This window comes from Carettochelys insculpta, chromosome 1 (assembly GCF_033958435.1).
Source record: "Carettochelys insculpta isolate YL-2023 chromosome 1, ASM3395843v1, whole genome shotgun sequence".
NCBI classification, from domain to species: domain Eukaryota; kingdom Metazoa; phylum Chordata; order Testudines; family Carettochelyidae; genus Carettochelys; species Carettochelys insculpta.
In genome coordinates this window covers 335,428,044-335,447,075 of record NC_134137.1, presented here as the reverse complement: position 1 = coordinate 335,447,075, position 19,032 = coordinate 335,428,044, and the positions used below count along the sequence as shown (strand labels likewise).

At 46.5% G+C, this 19,032-nt stretch overlaps 1 protein-coding gene across 1 annotated transcript in view; it reads right to left on the bottom strand.

Annotated features, from left to right (window-relative positions):
• CPED1 (cadherin like and PC-esterase domain containing 1) overlaps positions 1 to 19,032 on the bottom strand; it is a 227,849-nt gene that overhangs the window by 22,863 nt on the left and 185,954 nt on the right. The window contains exon 18 of the mRNA XM_075015052.1: positions 5,938 to 6,074. Within this exon, the coding sequence (XP_074871153.1) occupies positions 5,938 to 6,074 (137 nt within the window). The remainder of the gene's footprint in view (positions 1 to 5,937; positions 6,075 to 19,032) is intronic.

Here is a 19,032-nt window from a genome sequence, read left to right as displayed (position 1 = left end):
TTCTGGTTGGATCTACTTTGATGGGAGACTTCCAAGGACAGCTCCAGCTAAGTCAATCATGCTACTTATGAACTCATGTGTAGAAGATACAAACAGAGAGAACAATGAGAAGTCCTGTGGCACCTTATAGACTAACAGATTTTTTGGAGCATACGGTCTTGTGGGCAAAGACCCGCTTCACCAGATGCATGACGGACAGAAGTTGCAAAAGAAAATAAAGTTGTTGCCGTTTACATGGAAAGTTTTTATACATGAGATGAACTGGAGATCAGAGCTCACTGTGAATGTGACCAAGAGTGTGGAACCTTGGGCTAAATCTTGATAGCTCTGGGATTTGTTCTTAATGCTGTTGCTGCCCTGCTGGATGACCTGAGGCTAGTTAAGTCCTCTTCGTGACTCAGTTTGCTCATCTGTAAAATGTGGATAATGCAACAGGTCACACCTCTCTAGTCTGGCACTCTTTCATCTGGCAAAATACATAATAGATGACCACTTATCATGGGTATGGCCAAGTTTCTCATGATCCCATAAAGTTATTTAGCTGCAATGTACCCCTAAATGTCGTTTAAGAGCCCAGTAAGCAATGGAAGTAATGTGCTAGGCAATACTGAACTCCCATGATCCAGCAAATTCTCTTGTTCAGCACTAGTTTGGTCTCAAGGGTGCCAGAATAAAGAGGTTCAACCTGTACTTTACTTAGTAAGGCACTTTGCACCTTAGAGATGAAAATCACTACAGTAAAATCTTTATTATCCAGCACCCCCAGGGAACTAGGGGTACCAGATAGTCAAATGTTCCAGATGGTGGAGCAGGGCTGGTGTGCCCGCTCCATCAGGCCCAGTACCACTGGCCAGTCAGATGGCCCCAGAGCAGCCATCCCAGGCCAGCTATCGAGTGTACGGCCCAGCGGCAGCTGGCCCTGTAGCAGTCAGCTCCAGCCAGGTAACCAGCACCATGGCAGATGGCCCTGGCTGGGTATCCAGCCCTGCAGCTGCTGGCCCCAGGTGGGTAATTGGCCCTGTGGCTACAATATAGTGGTTAACCCAACATGCTGGTTATCCAGGTGCCAGATAACTGAGCTTTTACTATACAAAACAAGTTGGTATTATAATTTACTGTGGTGAGGGAGCTCATGGAAAATTCTAGAATAGATAGTTAGATAGATCAGACAAGCATATTACTTTTCAGTGGGGAGCCAGGATTGAATTATGCAGAGCCTTTGTTTATATTTAACAAATGGCAATAGAAACCACACGGCACTTTCCACCAACCTCTCCCATGCACTTATTTTGCATATAGTTTGCTGATTTGTACTTCTTCTAATTTCCCTGTGCATGTTCAGCATTGAAATATTTTGCTTATTGTAAAACTACCATATCATGAGTGTGGGTGGAATTCAGTGACCTCCACAAATGCTTAAAGCGAATGTACATAACAATTTGAAATTATTACCAGGAATTGTAAATATGTATATAGTTATCATAACGTCATGTGATATAAACATGTTCCTCCGCATAATATATACACAGTATTGACAGTCCACTTACACACCTTTCAAAAGGAACAGAACTGTTAAAGTATAAGCGCATTAAAATATGCAGAACATTTAACAAACTCCTTTTTGAAGAAAATCTAATTAACAACACAGTACAGTATTTAGGACCTGATTCTCACCTACCCCAATGTCTCTTTACATTGGTCTGGCAGTGTAACAGGACTTTAAGGTAGGCCTAAATTGTATGTAAATTACTTTAAGGCCCCTTTTACTCAGGGAAGTGTTGCAAAGGGACCTAAATGTACTCAGGTCCTGACAGTCCAATGACTTTAGGGCCATTCCTGGTCAGCCCACTCACATGGGAACTAATCCTTCCTACTTCAGAACATCTGCTCACACAAGCCAGAATCCGCTCTTATTTGACTTAGTCATTTATGTTCAAATTATCCGCAAATGCTTCACAGCGTTAATCCCATTGCAAAGTTATAATGAAAATAATACCAGAGGAAAAGAGAACCTAGAGTGTATGGGAGAAATGTACCAAAAGCCAAAATATAACAGAAATTAGATTATAACAAAGAACAGACCTGCTCAAAGAATTGCCTCAAATACATGTCTCAGCTGAGAACAAAGCACCCATTCAAAGATTTCTGCTCCCTAGTGAAGGTTATTTGACAAAACTTTAAGCCTCACAGAGATTTCCAATTGCTTATTGTCATAGGGTCAACTACCTACAGAGCACCCCTTGCAGCTAGGGATACTTCTGCACCCCACCTGCACGTTTCCTCCTTCCTCAGGGCTTCTTAAACAAGCTTCACATAGTCCAAAGTAAATTATACATTTCCCCAGGGGTCCAGTTTGTTCAGTGCTCAGGTCCATTGACCCTCCAGGTTCCAACCCCCCTGTTCAGTGTTTTTCTCTTGAGAATCCAAAATAACACAAGTCTTTGAAATAGAACTACACGCTCCCACAGCCTTCAGCTGGGCACAGACTGCCCTCTGTCAGGATCTGTCTTTCTGCCTCCTGCCTGGAGGCTGTCCTTCATTACACGCTCTCCCCTCTGCTGCCTTCAGGGCCTGCAGTAGCCTTTATTTTCTATACTCGCCTACTGACTCAGGACCCTGCATGAGCCTTCATTTTCCAAACTCGGAGATAGCCACCATTTCCTGTGGCCTTTCCCCACCCGCAGCTTCCTGCTACCTGACCCCTTTCAGAGGGGCTTATTCTGTAAGCAGTGTGGGGGCTCAGCTCCAGCCACTAAGGTGCGAGCCGCTCCTTCCACACTCCCTGGTTTGCATTGTCCATATCATTAATAGAGAGCCACTGTCACTTACAAGGGGCCCGATTCTGTTCTGACACCATGTAAATCACTGACTTCAATGGAGTAACTCAAAATTTACACTGAAAGAGCTGAGATTAGAACCGGGCTCATAAACCCTATGCACACATACATCTACTTTAATGCGTCCTTTAACAAATGTTGAGACTGATTTTGGTGCTGGTGAGAGGGAGGGAGTGTTGCACTGGCCAATCAGGCACTGGATGACTAGGCATTGGGTACGCTCCCCAGCTCAGCTCTGGCAATGCACCTCATTGGGGCATGCTGCTCTCTTCATATCCACAGCCTTTGGTTCTCCAGCCAATTGTGGTGGGTTATTGATGTGAACAAAGAGCTACGTACCTTAAGGACTAGGCTGAGGCCATCAAACCCTTCATTTGTGACCTTAACCACTCCAAAGGTGGATGCATTGTACATGAGGGGCAAATCCAATTCCCACTCTCTGGCACAGTTTGGCTAAGCTGAGGAAGAAGTATTTGGAGAAGCCGAGGGAGGGATCCATACCTAATATGGAGTCTAATTTCAGGAAGGATCCAAGTGTAACAAAAGGCAGTACATTGGGGGTGAGCTGGAGAATCTGATGCACTGTCTCTGGTCCATGCCCTCCATGAAAGGGAATCCTAGAGCTCTGAAGGCTCAATAGAGTGACCTCACTACTGATTCCCTGCCTGAAGCAGTGAATTCCTCTCTCATTTCCCATTGCAATTAAGTTAATCTGTATGTAACGCTGACAGACCTGGGTTGCTGGCACCATGGATAGAACCTGCAAGTATAAGATCTAAAGCCCTGCACTCTACCATATGAGCTAAAGGCCAGCTGGCTCTCAGCCGAGGCTATAGAGCAGATACTTTACTCACCCTAGAATGAGGTCTCATTACCTCTGGGTACTACATGTATTTACACTAACATGGCTATCTCTCTGTTAGTATTTACACCAGTGTAATCCAGATTGGAATTGGGCCCAGTGGCTAAGGACTCAGCAACAACATGGCAAATGTGAATTCACACTTGCATAAAACATACACTTTAACTTTAAAAGACCCCATATTCCCTTGCAAACTGTCCATGTGGTACCATGACATTGCTCCAGCTGCGAGGGCCCTGAGACGAGCCTAGATCATTTAGCAGTGACTAAGGGACAAAGAAGCCAGATGGCAATGAAGGACCTTGTGCTGGCTGAGACGTGGCCAGTTAAAAAGACAGGAAGGAAGAAAAATACAAAAGAGTGATTACAGGGGTTTTTTTTCCCTAATAGATTTGGTATCTGATTTAATACAAAAGACATTATTTCTTCACCTAGAAAACATACTTTCAAAAATCTTTATAACCATTACTTACTTTCTGGACACTTGTATTCCCAGTAATTGTACCTGAGTGTCAGCTCTGAGATCTCTCTCAAATGTCATACAGTCATACCATGCCTATTAAGAAGACACCGTATTTCCAAGCAATCACCTTAGAAGCTTCACTATAAGAAAAGAATGTGCAAGAGACTTTGTAAGATTAGTATGCACAAGCATGCCATGCATTAGGTATACAGCAGAAGAAACAAAGCTTGCATGCAACGTGTCAGTCTCTAGCGACAATGCACATTATTTTTCACTTGTAAGGCTTACATGCTTGCTACGGCCAAGTGCACTACAGGTATTTCATAGCCATCTTCCCAGTAAGTCTTGAAATTATTTTGCTATCAGCTGAAGGGCTATGTCAAATGGCAGTGTAAATATATACATGATAAGAGGTTCAAGTCTAGATAATCACTGTTTGTCACTATGATTTCAATTCCTTCTAACATTCCTCAAGCAATAACAAAGCTGCAATAAAAAGCATTTTTTCCTATTCACCGATCACAACGCACATTTCTTCACATTTGTATAGAACTTCAGGACAATGAAGCTCAGTTTGAATAGATTTGGATGATTCATCTTCTGTTACAGATAGAGCAGGTGAAAAAGATAAATTGGTTGCATACTGTAGTGAGTCAGTATGGCCTCCCGCAGACTCAGAGGCAGACGAGGCTGCGCAGAGGCCCTGGTGGGCGGGCCCGGAGCTAGGATACCAGAGGCCCGCCCCTCAGAGGGCGGAGCCCAGGGCTAGAAGAGCCCAGGGCGGGGCGCAGGGCTCATTAAAGGCTGGGCCTCCAGGCAGGGAGGACACGCCTGCCCGAGCTCCCTGGTGCCAAGGGCAGAGGGCCTGTTGCTGCCCGGCCAGGCCGGAGGAGCAAGCCCCCAGTGGCTCCGAACAACCCTGGATCCAGATGCCCCAGGGGGACTACCCAGACTTCCCAGACCTGCCAGGACCTTCACGCCAGTGGAGACGCCCTGCCTTGGAAGAAGCCCCAGGAGCGGTCTGCCCCAGAGTCCTGGGGGACGCCTACAGCCCTCAGGCCCAGGATTGCCTCGGGTCCCCTGTGCTACTGCTGCCTGACTATCCCAATGACATTGAGATGGGTGACTGGCCGGAGCCCCCGAAGGTGGATGATCTGGAGGAAACCGACCTAGAGGGACCCCCTGACCAGATGGACTGGGACCTTCCGCCAGCAGAGGTAGAGGTAGGAAGTGGCCCGGGGAATGATGCTCCTGAATCCATGGCAGTGTGTTGCGGCCTGGATCCCCACTGCCATGGTCGTGTGTGAGCGACCCCCCGGGCCGGGTCGCAGTGGAGTGGGAGGGCCTGCGACCCCCTCCTTGACAGGGCCAGCCTGCGCTGGGCCTGTGCTTAAACCCTTGTGCTGGTGCCCTGCCCCAAACTGAGGGCTGGGCCTGTGCTTAAACCCTTGTGCTGGTGCCCCGCCCCAAACTGAGGGCTGGGCTGGAATTGTACTGCTATTGTGAACTGCTGGCCCGCCCTGGACTGAGGGCTGGGCTGGAATCGTAATACTATTATGAACTGCTGCCCCGCCCTGGACTGAGGGCTGGGCCGGGCTTGTACCGCTATTGTGAACTGCTGCCCCACCCTGGACTGAGGGGCTGGGGCCTGTATTGTATTGTGGCAGTGAACTGCTGACCGCCCCAAAGTGAGTGCGGGGCTGGTGTTCTAACCCCCTTTGGTTGCCGCCCGCCCTAGGCAAAGGGCTCGGCGTCTCAGGACTCTTTACACATACCTTTCTGTCTTCTACACATTGCTGGAGCTCAGGCTTAGCGAGGACAGAATACTGACAGTTGTGTGGCTGCCATGTTATTTCTCGCCAGTCACAGGTTCTGTTGTCAGAACAGCTGAGGCAAGGAACAATCCATTGCCCTGGAAAAAAGCAAAATATCTTTTGACTCTGCTCTGTATTTTTGTCAGTTGGCTAAGGTACGCTCACAACTTAATTAACGAGACACTGTCTATTTCTCTCTCATGTACGTTTTAATCATGTTTAATTCTCTGTCTTCTTGGAAGCTGGAAAATAATATTTCTTGCTCCAGTACTAGTTCTCTTCCAGTCAGAAAACACGGATATTTTTGCTATGCTTGAAAAATTTGGCAACGTCCAGGCTCATTGTTTGAATTTGGGCTTGCTCCCAATCTTCCTTCCTTGTACCAGCCAGTGCTTGCTAGGAAAATAAGGCATCAAATGAGGCAGAGAAGATGGGGAGTAGAATTTTCAGAAGTGCTTCACTGTTAGATTTTAACAACGCACAGACCTGCTACAAGAACCGTCTTAAGTAAATGTGTCTGCTGAGACATGAGCGCCCATTCAACAGATTTCTGCTGCACTCAGGAAAGTTGATTTGAATAAACTCTTAGCTTTATAGAGATTTCTAATTGCTTTTTGTCATAGGGTCAACTGTCTCCAGAGCATCCCCTTGGGGAAAGGGATATTTCCCTGCACTGCCCCCTACCTTTGAGTAACATAGTTATACTGATCTACCCACCTCTGTAGACAGTGCTATGTTGGAGGGAGAGCTTATAGTTATAGGTACTGTTATAGTTACCACCTCTTGGGCAGATAGATTAACCTAGCCAGTGGGAGAACTCTCTCCCATCAGCTTACAGTATCTTCCTTAAAGCATCACAGTGGCATTCCTGCACAGATGCAGCGTTTTAAGTGGAAGTGCCCTAAGTTACTCATGTGCTTTTGAAAATGTTAGCCCTAAACCTTAGACACAATTAATGGAACTAAAAGCTTAGCTATCTGGCAAGTTAATGCCGGGAAACCTGGGGTGTGACTCTACAGCAATACAGTTCACTATAGTGACCCCACTACCATGCACTAAACATTTCCTAGTGCACTTTGACATACCCCATTTCAAATACACTGTGCCAAAATGCTCTAGAACGTTTGTATGGCCAGCCAGTGCCCTATGGAGTCACACCCTGGCATACTCCACCCTGACTGGCCATACAGAGAAGCCCTCAGATTCTGAAGGGTGTTGAAGAAACCTGAACGTTCTCAGTCTTCATAAGGTCAGTTCTACAGTAGGAAGGTTTTGTTTGTGCCAGCTGCACCCTACCCAGCCCCGCTCTGGAGAAACAAGCTTTGTCAGTAAAAGTGCACTGACATAGGAGCACACCTCTTCCCACAGCCCACAAAGCCACCCTGTGAAAATGTGCAGTTTAGTTCTGGGGTCTCAATATCTGATAGCCCGTCTCACACAACAGCAGTTGCTCATACTAGGTGCTGGCGGCTGCTTCTGAAGTGACAAGATTAGAATATTGAACAGAGCTTTGTAAGTGGTTACTTATTTGTTTTAACATCTCAGGAACAAGACAAACTATTATTTAGAATCAGTTGGACTTTCCCACCAGATTTCCTTAGGGCTGAGATCAGCCCTTCTACATGTACAGTTGGGATGCACTTGAGGCTCAAAATCATCTCCCTATAATATTAAATTGTAGGGCTAGAAGGGATCATTAGGTCATCTAGTCCAGGGCTGCACAAAGTGGGGGTGGGGGGCTCTCGGGGGCATGATATTTTGTAAGGGTGCACAGCATGCTGGGTCTCAGGCTCATACATCTCAGTAAAAATGCTGAAATATGTTACTGGTTTTATGTACATGTATTCACTTCTATATACTGATTGATAAGTTTTATACATTTTACACACTTTTTTCCTTACATGTGCCTAAAGGGATTTTTTTCCTATGAACACAACCAATATTTCCATCATTTTGGATTATATTAGACAGGTTGGGTGGGGCCCTGTTAATTGCAGGGACAAAAAGTGGGGCCCAACGTAAAAAGTTTGCTCACCCCGATCTAGTCTGCTGTCCACTGCAAACCATAGAATTTCATACAGTTACTCCTCTGAGCCCAATAACCTATGTTTAACTAAAGCATTTCTTCTAGAAAGGCATCCAGTCTTGATCTGAAGACATCAGAAATGGTGAATCTGCCACTTCCCTAAGCAGTTTGCTGCAATGATGAATCACCCTCACTGTTGTACCAACTGGTTGTGCCTTCTTTCTATTTTAAACTTATCTGGGTTTAACTTCCAGCCATTGGCTTTTGTTCTACTTTTCTGCACTAGATTAAAGAGCCCTTTGTACCCCAGTATTTTACTCCCATGAAGGTATCTTATACACCATAATAAAGTCACCTCTCAAGCTCTTTAATCTCTGTGAGGCTTTTTTTGTTCCATCCTCAATAATTTTTGTGAGTCTTTTCTGCACCGTATCAAATTTTTCAACACCCATTGTAAATGTGGACACTAGGACTGTAACAGTATTCCAACACCAGCCTCTCGAATGCTGTGGACAGATTTAAAATCAGCACGCTATTCCCACGCAGTGCTCCCCTTTACACAGCCAGCGATCCCATTAGCCTTCTTTGTCACAGCACTGCATTGGCAAATCACATTGAGTTGCTTGTCCACTATGAATCCTGGATCGTTTTCGCTGAGCCACTGCTTCCAGAATATGGCCTCTCATTCAGGAGATATGGGTTGCATTCAATCGTACAGGCTGACCCTCTCTAATCCAGAACCCCCTCATCCAGCAATGTCCATAATCCAGCATGATTTTAGTTAGCCGGATGACCACTTATCATGGGTGTGGCCAAGCTTCCCACGGTCCCATAAAGTTTGTTTACAACCAACTGTCCTGGCTCTCAGAGTTCTGTGCTGTTTATTTAGCTGTAATTTACCCCAAAATGTCTTTTAAGAACCCAGTAAGCAGTGGAAGCGTTGGTAATGCTGCTAGAAAATACTGACCCGCAATGGTCCAGCAAATTCTATCATTCAGCCCTGGTCAGGACCCAAGGGTGCTGGATGAAAGAGACTCAAATTGTATTAAAATACAGCTTGTTTGAATGGATCCAGCTTACCAAGCAACCCAACTTGCTCTGTGTGATCGCCCTGCCCTCATGTTACATACCACTCCACCAACCTTTGTCACATCTGAAAATTTTACCATCACTTCCAGGCTACTGATGAAAATTTTGCATAACAGTGAGCCTAGCAGAACCCCATTAGAAGGTCCCCATTATATGAGGATGTCTCACTGACAACTACTTTTTGAGATCTGTCTGAACCTGCTGGCTCATTACTGGGCAATGCTGCTTCCCTACTGCAACATTCAGCCAACTGAGGAATCCCAAACCCCTCCAGCACAAGAAAGGGAAGCAGTGTTAGATGCCAGAGGCTGAGCTGGATAGAACAACACACTGAGGGCAGCAGCCTGGAAGCTGGAGACAAAGAAGACAGGACAACTTGAGATCTGGGAGACAGCTTGTTGCTGGCAAAGGGTCCTGTGGTATTTGTACCACAAGGGTGAGCATACAGACAGGCCTTAAGAGTACAGTGCTGAAAAAGAGGACTGGACTCTGGATGGGGGATCTGAGGCTGGTGGCTGTCTGTAGAAGAAGAGTAACCTGGAGTGAATACCTTTGGCACTCATCTGTCAAGAGCTCCACCTCCTTACCCTTGTACTGGACTGTCCTCAGGAGCCTTGTTAGGGACCATTGGTTTATCTTTGGTGAGTAACTGCAACATCTATTGGTGGCAGCCCTAGTAAAACATCCTTCATTATTTGTCGGATGTTGTATTTATGGAAACGCACCAAAGGCTAGAGACTGACGGGCCTAGTCCTTGGAGCTCCTCCAGCAGCTGCTTCTGAGCGTATGGTACACCCCAGACACTCCCAACCAGCTCGGGAACCACGTTCCACAGCACCTAGAGGGTATGTCTACAACACAGCAAAGAAAAACCCATGGCAAGCCCAAGTCAGCTGGCACATGCGCAGACCGACTCCCTGCAGTGGGCAGGTTACAATAGCAGTATGGCCAAAGCTGATGAAATTGCCCCAGTATGCTCATTACCTTCCATAAGTGAACATCTTTGGGCCAAGTTATCTGGAAGACACATTGGCAATTTAACACTGATAAGTGCACAGGAGGGGTAAGTCAAACAGTTTGAAGGTAAAAGAGAGGTTAGATCAGACTTAATCCTATGACTCCAGTAAGGATAAATGAAAAGAAGTCTTGGTGGCTTCAAAGCTATCCTGATAAGGCGAACGCCAAAGTATTGGTTGTGCAGTATGGAGGAGGATTTTTTTGCAGATAAGTAAATATCGGTGGATTGTTCAATTCCTCATCTGGTACATTTTTTCCTTTTGTTAAGAGGACAGAATTCATTCAGTATTGATTCAGCTGAAGGGTTCATTTTTGAAGCCTAGCCTCAGCTCTCTGCTTCTCAGAGGGATCTCTGGAGAATAGCTACATATTTATGGGCAACAGATAGCTCCAAAAAACCCTGGAGAGCCCAAAGAAATCCACACCATACAAGATATTGAGTCACAGTAAATCAGACAAGCCAGGCGGCTTAGGGAGATTGGCAATGGGATCCAGACATAGAGCTTTAAATCTTGTTTTTGCGAGTCCTGCATAGTGACTCCAAATCACTGCCACCCAATGGCTGCTCAGTGGCCTATGTAATATGATTTGTTATCTCAGTCTGATTTCCAGGGGACAGGTGGACACCTCAGAAAAATTACTCTCACATTTGGCAAACCTGTCAGTCTTGGCAGAGGGGCCAAGGAGTCAGTGGGTGCAGAAGCCAGGCCTGCCTCCCACCTCCCAGAGATGGCTTATCCAGATAGGTGATGTGGTATATTAGGAAGACAGCTTGGGGGTGGTCCACTGCTTACCCCCATGCTTTACTACTTCTGAGGAGAAACATTAATTTTGTCTCCTTTGCTATTGACTTTCAACTTGACTTGAACAGAATGTAATACATGTGTGTCTCTGAATAGACTTTTCATTTGTTTGCTAAATGCTGCCTCTGAGAACCTATCTTGTCAGAGATTTGCCACCGTCACTGTGTGCTTTGCAACTTGTGGGAGCAGATCAGAGAAGTTGCGGTGAATAGCTGGCTGCTTAAGCTGTCTGGTCTCAATAGGCAAGGCTGTGAGGCTGTGGATGGGAGCAGGAAAGGGAGAATAACAGGAATAAGGCTCCTAAAGAGCTGACTGCCACTTTCCTGGCTCTGGTTACACTAGCCCAGCTTCTGGGAGCACAAGTTGATTCAGGCAGCCTAAACCTTATTAATCTCATGTGCCAGGCGCCTGTGCAGGATTTGGAACATTTTGGCCACTGCTATGGACGCACTCAATTTTAATCTGTAAAAACAGAGCAGAGGCTGGTGCATAAGACTGCAAAAAACAAGACTGCTGGGGCATAGATACCTTGAGAGTTTCCTTCCGGCACATGAGGAGGAAGAGGCTTTGCTCTGGGGTGCCTTCAACTGTGCAGAGGGGAAAGCTGAAGCCGATACGTTTCATGAGTGGCAGGGTGTTCTGGCTTATCAGACAGGTAAGCACAGAGTCCCCCCACATAAAACTGGTATAAATCTTTCCTGCCAGCCCATGGAAAGCCCTTGCCAGAGCATGTAAAGGGCAGATTTTATCCTGTAGGCCTGCCACTGTTCAAGATAAAGCACTACCTAGCTCATACTATTATGTAATGTACACATTGCATATATGCCTAGAGGTTGTATTGGTGAATGATGATCAAAGAGCCCTATTCAAAGTCCACTGAAGCAAAAAAGAGCGTTTGTTTTGACTTCAGTGGGCTATGGCTCAGGCCCTAACCTTCTAACTTTTGTGTTCAGACAGCTGGGGGTCTATTATGCAGATGACTTGCCATTATGCTTCAGAGCATATTGGAGCACTAGTTTAGGATTTGGAAGACTTGATTTCATGTCCTTGCTCTGCCGCATACTTCCTATGTCACCTTGGGCAAAGTTCTGTGTCTCAGTTCCCACCTGTAAAACTTTCCTACCTCACCGTAGTGTTGTGAGGGCAAATTCATTAAAGATTGTCCAGTGCTCAAATACTATGATAATTGCAGCTGCATTAGTATTTCACATGATCGAAGCTCATACCATCGCTGCTCTGCTCCCATTTGGAATAACGGGTTAATGACTGAATGTTTGTCTGACAACCCAGTTTAGGTCAGGAAATTCAGAGTAACTCTGGAATCCCTCAGTGATACAACACCAGACTTGGGTCATTAAAGCTACCATTCATCCCCATGAAGTGTACCAAATTTCAGAGTGATCTGATTCCCCATTTGGATTGTAGAGCACTTAACAAATGACGTGCTTGAAGTGTATTGTAGTAGTGGTGCACACACTGTGCAAAAATGGACATTTTATTAATTCTGTCCTCATTTTGGATCCCCAACAGATTTAGTGAGAAACCCACAACACCTTGGGTAAAATGAGTGATTGAGACCATTCTTAACCCACCTGATATCAACAGTTTGATTTATAGTTCTGCCCACAAATAGCCTCCTAAAACTTTTTTCTAAAAGTGGCATTTTCTTAGGCCTTTTATCTTTGCAACCCAGAGCAAAAATGACTCCAAATTTGGGTCAATAGCTCCATCTCATGCCCACCTCCAAAGGCACACCAAATTTCAAAGACACCCAGTTCAGGCATGTCAGTTTTAGAGGACCCTGAGAGGCTGACCTTTGAACAGATGTTGTCATGCAAACTTAAATACAGTGGCACTACCATGTCGCTGTAATATTAAGCCTTAAGCTATGATCTGTTAGGGCCCCATTCTACCTTTGTTCACACAAGTCCATGTGGACTTTCCATAGATTATCATGCCTGAATCATACGCAGAAGCTCTGCAGAATTGTTTCCCTGGTTTTTGAGCTCCTTGGACAGCCACTGTGTCTCTTCTGTTTTGCAAAGTGCCAAGAACAGGGACAGTACTTATTATTTAAAAGTAATATTATAATCTTACTAAAAATATAACTATATTGTATGTTACAGCCTGGTTCAAAGCCAAGTGAAGTCAATGGGAGTTTTACCAGCGACTTCAGCAGGCGTTGGATCAAACCCTCAATTACATATGTTGATTTTTCTGATGATCACTCTACCATTTGTTAATTCTGTGGTTCCAAACTGAGACAGACTGCAGGCAACTACCCTGCTTTGACATTAATACTCTGCATTTACTGATGAAAAACTGACAAAGATAATTAAGGCCCTTGTCTTGCATGCTGCCAAGTACCTCCTGGGTGGTGCTACGCCACCTCAAATTTCCGAAGGCAAACAGGAGTTAAGGAGGCTGTCTCCCACTGGATCAGATCCTACAGGACTTGCCCAAGGTCAGACCAAGCGAAAAGAAACTAGGGTTGAAATCCTGGACTTACCTCGGTCAGTGGAAAACTTGCAAGTTTTGCCATCAGTGTCCCTGGGGCCAGGATATAGCCCCAAGTCTCTTGACTCCCTGTCCTCCTGGATATAAAGGCCATCCAACTTCTGCAGGAGTCCGGAAGGGCCAGGATTTTGATACGTTTCTTTGAATGCCCATTATATTTAAAAATCAAAGGGGAGGCAAGAGAAGCTGTGCCTTAGTCAGGACTGCAGTTTTGCTCCTAAGGGCACCTGAACAGCTCTCATTGCCAAGATCAGATCCAAGGGTACATCTAGACCCATAGTATCCAACATGTTTTCAATTCACCAGAGCTGCGTCTACACGTGCACGCTACTTCGAAGTAGCGGCACCAACTTCGACGTTAGGCGGCGAGACGTCGAAGTCGCTAACCTCATGAGGAGATAGGAATAGCGCCCTACTTCGATGTTCAACGTCGAAGTAGGGACCGTGTAGACGATCCGCGTCCTGCAACGTCGAAATTGCTGGGTCCTCCATGGCGGCCATCAGCTGGGGGGTTGAGAGATGCTCTCTCTCCATCCCCTGCGGGGCTCTATGGTCACCGTGGGCAGCAGCCCTTAGCCCAGGGCTTCTGGCTGCTTCTGCGGCAGCTGGGGATCTATGCTGCAGGCACAGGGTCTGCAACCAGTTCTCAGCTCTGTGTATCTTGTGTTGTTTAGTGCAACTGTGTCTGGGAGGGGCCCTTTAAGGGAGCGGCTGGCTGTTGAGTCTGCCCTGTGACCCTGTCTGCAGCTGTGCCTGGCATCCCTATTTCGATGTGTGCTACTTTGACGTGTAGACGTTCCCTCGCTGCGCCTATTTCGATGTTGGGCTGAGCAACGTCGAAGTTGAACATCGACGTTGCCGGCCCTGGAGGACGTGTAGACGTTATTCATCGAAATAGACTATTTCGATGTTGGCTGCACGTGTCGACGTAGCCCAGATGTGATGAACAGGACACCACGGTGTGGCAAAATGCAGCTCCTTAGAGCCGCACACGCGGAGCGCCCTCCACCCATTCCACACAAACACCTCACCACCTGGTGGGACAAGCACATGGCAGCAGTGGTGGTGGCGGTGGTTACTCCTGTGGCTCTGGCCCAGAGCTGCAGGCTCCTGCAGCCCCGGTAGCGATGGTCCGTTGCAGCTCGTGGCACGTCTCCAGTCATGGCCCCAGGTGTGGCTTCAGGTGCAGCCACAGGTGCAGGCCGGCTCTTGCGGCTCCAGTGACAGCGTGGCCCCAGCAGTGGGCACAGTGGTTCTGGTTAGTTGCAGGCAGTTTGTGTGGGGCAGAGGGTGGACTGGCTTACGGCAGGGGAAAGGTGGACCGTGGAGATCCTTACATTTCTATTGGGCACCACTGGTCTAGACTATGTGGAAGATTGATCTGGTCATGGTCGATGTTCTGGTGTTCAATGGTGCATGTCTGGTAGAGACACACAAAATCAAACTAGCTGAGGTCAGCAGACTGTGTGCCTCAGTCTTGCGAGGTGTACAGGAGGTTGATGGGAGATTTTCTCATCTTACTGAGCCATCTTCAAAGGCAGAAGCTGAGGGGATATTTTCTCCCACTGACCTCCCTCTGTTCAGAGGGCCAGGTAAGATGGTAGCCGATAAGCTATACAACTGCCATAGCTAGAACTGCTTATCTACAGTTGATTGAGCTGCATAATGTAGACCAGGCCTGGATGAAAACTCAGTCAGTGGTTACAATTTAGACCAATTAACAAGCTATTTGGCTTACAGTGAACATGTGGAAAGCACAGAAAAGCTACACAGCAGTATATAAACACTCAGCATCCATACTCAGCATTTGTGCTGAATGTTGTCACTTAGGCTATGTCTACACTGAGGTAATATTGATTTTAAGGCAGTTAGCCTGATTTTACCAAGTGTTCTGTCTTCACTGTAAATTCCATTAGCTTGAATTATGGAGCATTAAAATTGACATACTATCAATATCATAAGATTGTTGTAACCTGACGGGTGTAGTGTTTAGGTTGAATCTAAAATTCCAGTTGAAGGGTAGTGAGGAAGCACCATGTCTTTAAATTAAATCCATTAGCCTCCAGAGATGTCCCATATGTGCCCCCACAATGCCGCACAGTTCTCCGCTCTATCCTCTTCCACCTCCATTGCTCTCAGGTGCGCAGGCATTAGGCAACAGGAAGACCGGTTCAATTTGGCACCTGGAAGACGGTGTCTGTAGTGTCATTCTTGTATGAGAGGCTGAAAAAAATCTTCTCTTTCTTTCTTAGCTGTTAGCACAGCTGTGGGGTCTGTGGTACTGTGTCCACCTCTGCTAGCTGGCTTTTTTTTCTGTGCGGCCTGGTGCCAGCTGCTGCCCTGGCTCCCCCCAGCTAAACTGTGAGTGGGGGTTGTGCTTGTAGGGTAGGATGAGAAACTTCTTTCCAGCCATTTCCATTTTGTGCTGACTCCCACAATCTCTCCCTTCCCTTCCCCCAGAGGCACCACACAGTCTGGAACTTTCCCGCATCCAGCCGCACCACATGGCTTGACCCCCGAACCAGTAAAAGGACATGCTGAGCATGCTGCTGGGTGAGGGTCCTGGAGCCTCCCAGGGGAAGTCTCCCTCAGCTTCTAAAAGTACTCATGGGCTGGCAGCTATTTGGGGGCCTTGCAGCCACCTAGGGGAAGTCTCCCCTTGCAGCTAAAGATACTCAGAGGCTGGCAGCTATTTGAGGGCCTTAGCAGCCACCTAGGGCAAGTCTCCCTCAGTGGCTAAAAATACTCGGGGGCTGGCAGCCACCCATGGAAAGTCTCCAGCAGCCAAGATATTCGAGGTCTTGCAGTTGCTTGGGGGAAGTCTCCTTCAGTGGCTAAAGACACTTGGTGGCTGGCAGCTGTTCAGGGGCCTGGCTTAAGAGCATCAAGTGCCCAGAGGCAGGGGCTGGGACCAGACGTTCCCTCCAGTGGATCATCATGAAAGGATTTAAACTGTACTCAGTCCAATGTGTCAGCCACCTCTCACACTCCCTCTCTGTAATTAGCCCCTAGTTCCCCCACAGGCACAGGAAGTGCCATCAAAAGTTGACAGGGCAGACATTCAGTGTGACGCCCGTGGGTATGCAGATATACAGTTCTAGATTCTGGATTGGGTGCAAGGGTGCAAATTATTGCTCTGAGGATCTTGTTTGCCTGGAGGTCTAAATACAGAACCAAGACTTTCCCCTGGGTCTGCTGGGCATAGGGGCAGGTGGTGGGTCCTGCCACAATATTTCATGGGCTCCCAGTGGCTTTAAGAGGGGACAGAGGCAAGCACCATAGAGAATTGATTGCTGTGGACAGGGTGTCCCCTGGGGCACCTGGAGGCCTTTTTGGTCAACCGTAGAAAAAACATTGTCACTAGAGTGACTGTCCTTTGAGACCAAATTTTTGTGTGGGCTTGATCCAAAGGCCATTGAAGGCAATGTAGTAGCTCTACAATTACCACAGGTCTCCAAGTAAGGCTTGCAGCGACCAACTGAGCCATAACTGATTTGATGATCCATTGCATTTTCAGTGTAATGCCCGTGTCTACTGCTTACACTTACATGTCTAAATTTTGGAATGGGTGCAAGGATGAAAATTCTTGTCCTGAGTATTTCCTTTGCCAGGAGGTCTAAACCCAGCTCCAAGCGTGGGCCCATTGGTAATAGGGGCAGGTGCCGGGTCCTGCCCTGGAGTGTTGCGAGCCATAACTGATTCAATGATCCATTGCATTGCCAGTGTAACACCTGTGTCTACTTACACATACATTTAAGATGCAAATTCTTCTTCTGAGGGTCTTCTTTGCCAGGCAGTCCAAATCCAGATGCAGGTGGTGGGTCCTGCCCTAGAGTATCGGCCAGTATCCTAGAGCCCTGCTGGACCTCCTTCATCTGTGCCTGGGCTTCCTCCAAGCTGTGGGGGGAAGGGGGTGGACTTGTTCTTCCAGGGTGGTGGCCATCTGATGTAGGCTTGGGCATTACAGCAGTTCACGTTGGGGTCTGCAGTACATTGTCCTCGCCCCACAGGTCCAAGAAGCTCTGCACCTTTGGGCCAGTCCAGAAGGGACCTCCCTCTTGGTGCCACAGGCTGGCTCCTGGGACCCCTCCAGATGATTCCTTGAGGGCCCAGGGAGTCTCAGGCTCCCTCCTGGTGTGCCATGTAGAATGCTGGCTGGAAAGGATGGATGCAAGGGTGTTTGCACAGCTGCTTGTACCCTCTGCTGTTCGGTCACACTCAGAAATTTGTCAGTAGAGTGGCTGGCCTTTGAAACAAAATTCTTGACCTGAGGATCTTCTTTGCCAGGAGGTCTAAATGCAGATCGAAACCTCCAAAGATCCAATGATTTTGCATCCTGTTTTGAAAACCTGCTGGTTGGGAAACCCAAAATCTTTTTTCTAACCTTTCTTGAGCACTTTACTACCTCTCCCCTCCCCTCAAGTATAAAAAGCACATCTCTTACACAGACAAGCCAGACCCCACCTGGAAAAGGGACATTTGGTTAACACGGCCAGGGAATGCAGGAAATGAAATGTAGGAAGTGAAATGTGTGAAGATGTCCTCAGATACCTACAGCCACTTGTGGGGCATTTTTTCCCATGCTGCACCTGTGAAAATACCCAGAATGCTATGGGGCTCAGGGAACTGTGGGATAGATTCCCACAATACACTGCTGCAACATTCGATTTGGGCAACTTGTGTGTGGCAACTTGTCGTCGATTTTGTGGGGAGCCTGTGGGAAAGTGAGGATGCTCAAAATCAAATTGATAAAACCCAGCATTCCTAAATCAATTTCAATAAAGTCAATTTTAGCCCATGATGTAGACGCAGCCTTAGATTCTATTAGCTAGCTCCACTTTGTTACCAAGAAATTATTCTTCCACTACTGGTTGCAGTATCCTTTGACATAGTTTTAATATATTGAATGTTGTTTCAGTTTAAAATACTTCACCCTAGAGCTATTCCATCTGCTTCCCAAGCCAGAATGTCTACATTGCAATTAAAAGCCCCTTCACCCAAGCTCTGAACGGCCAAGTGAGCTGATAAGGAACAACTGTTGACACCTAACTGCAGTGTAGACATACCCTATGTTTTCTTTAGTAGCACGATTTTATTTTCCATTTTTCTAATAAAGGAAGATAGGGACATAATAACAGACTTATACCACAAAAACTTCAACATGCACCTCATTTTATGCACATGAATATTTTCACTTGTACAAATATACAAGGACAAATTTTTATGGGGTTGGGTCCAATATATTTCCACATTCAGAACGGCATCCCTTTTACTGCCAATTGAAGAGATCCTGACCTCCTGCGTATATTTTAGTTCTTATAAAAACATGTAAACTATGCTATTTGGCTTGTCCATTATGATGTTCAAATCTCTGCGCGCTGGTTTATATAAAAGGGGATATTTTGGTTCATCTGTTTACTTAAAAATTGCTTACATTTCTGTGTATCTAAAACATGAACCAGAAAACATAAGACTGCAGCTGGTTAAAATGCCATTTTTTTGTTCTTGTTTTTTCTTCAAAACTTGAAAAACTAAGCAAACTGCTATTTAAAATGTATGTTTTTGATGAAAAAATTGTCAATGAGCTCTAAACATAATAATTAT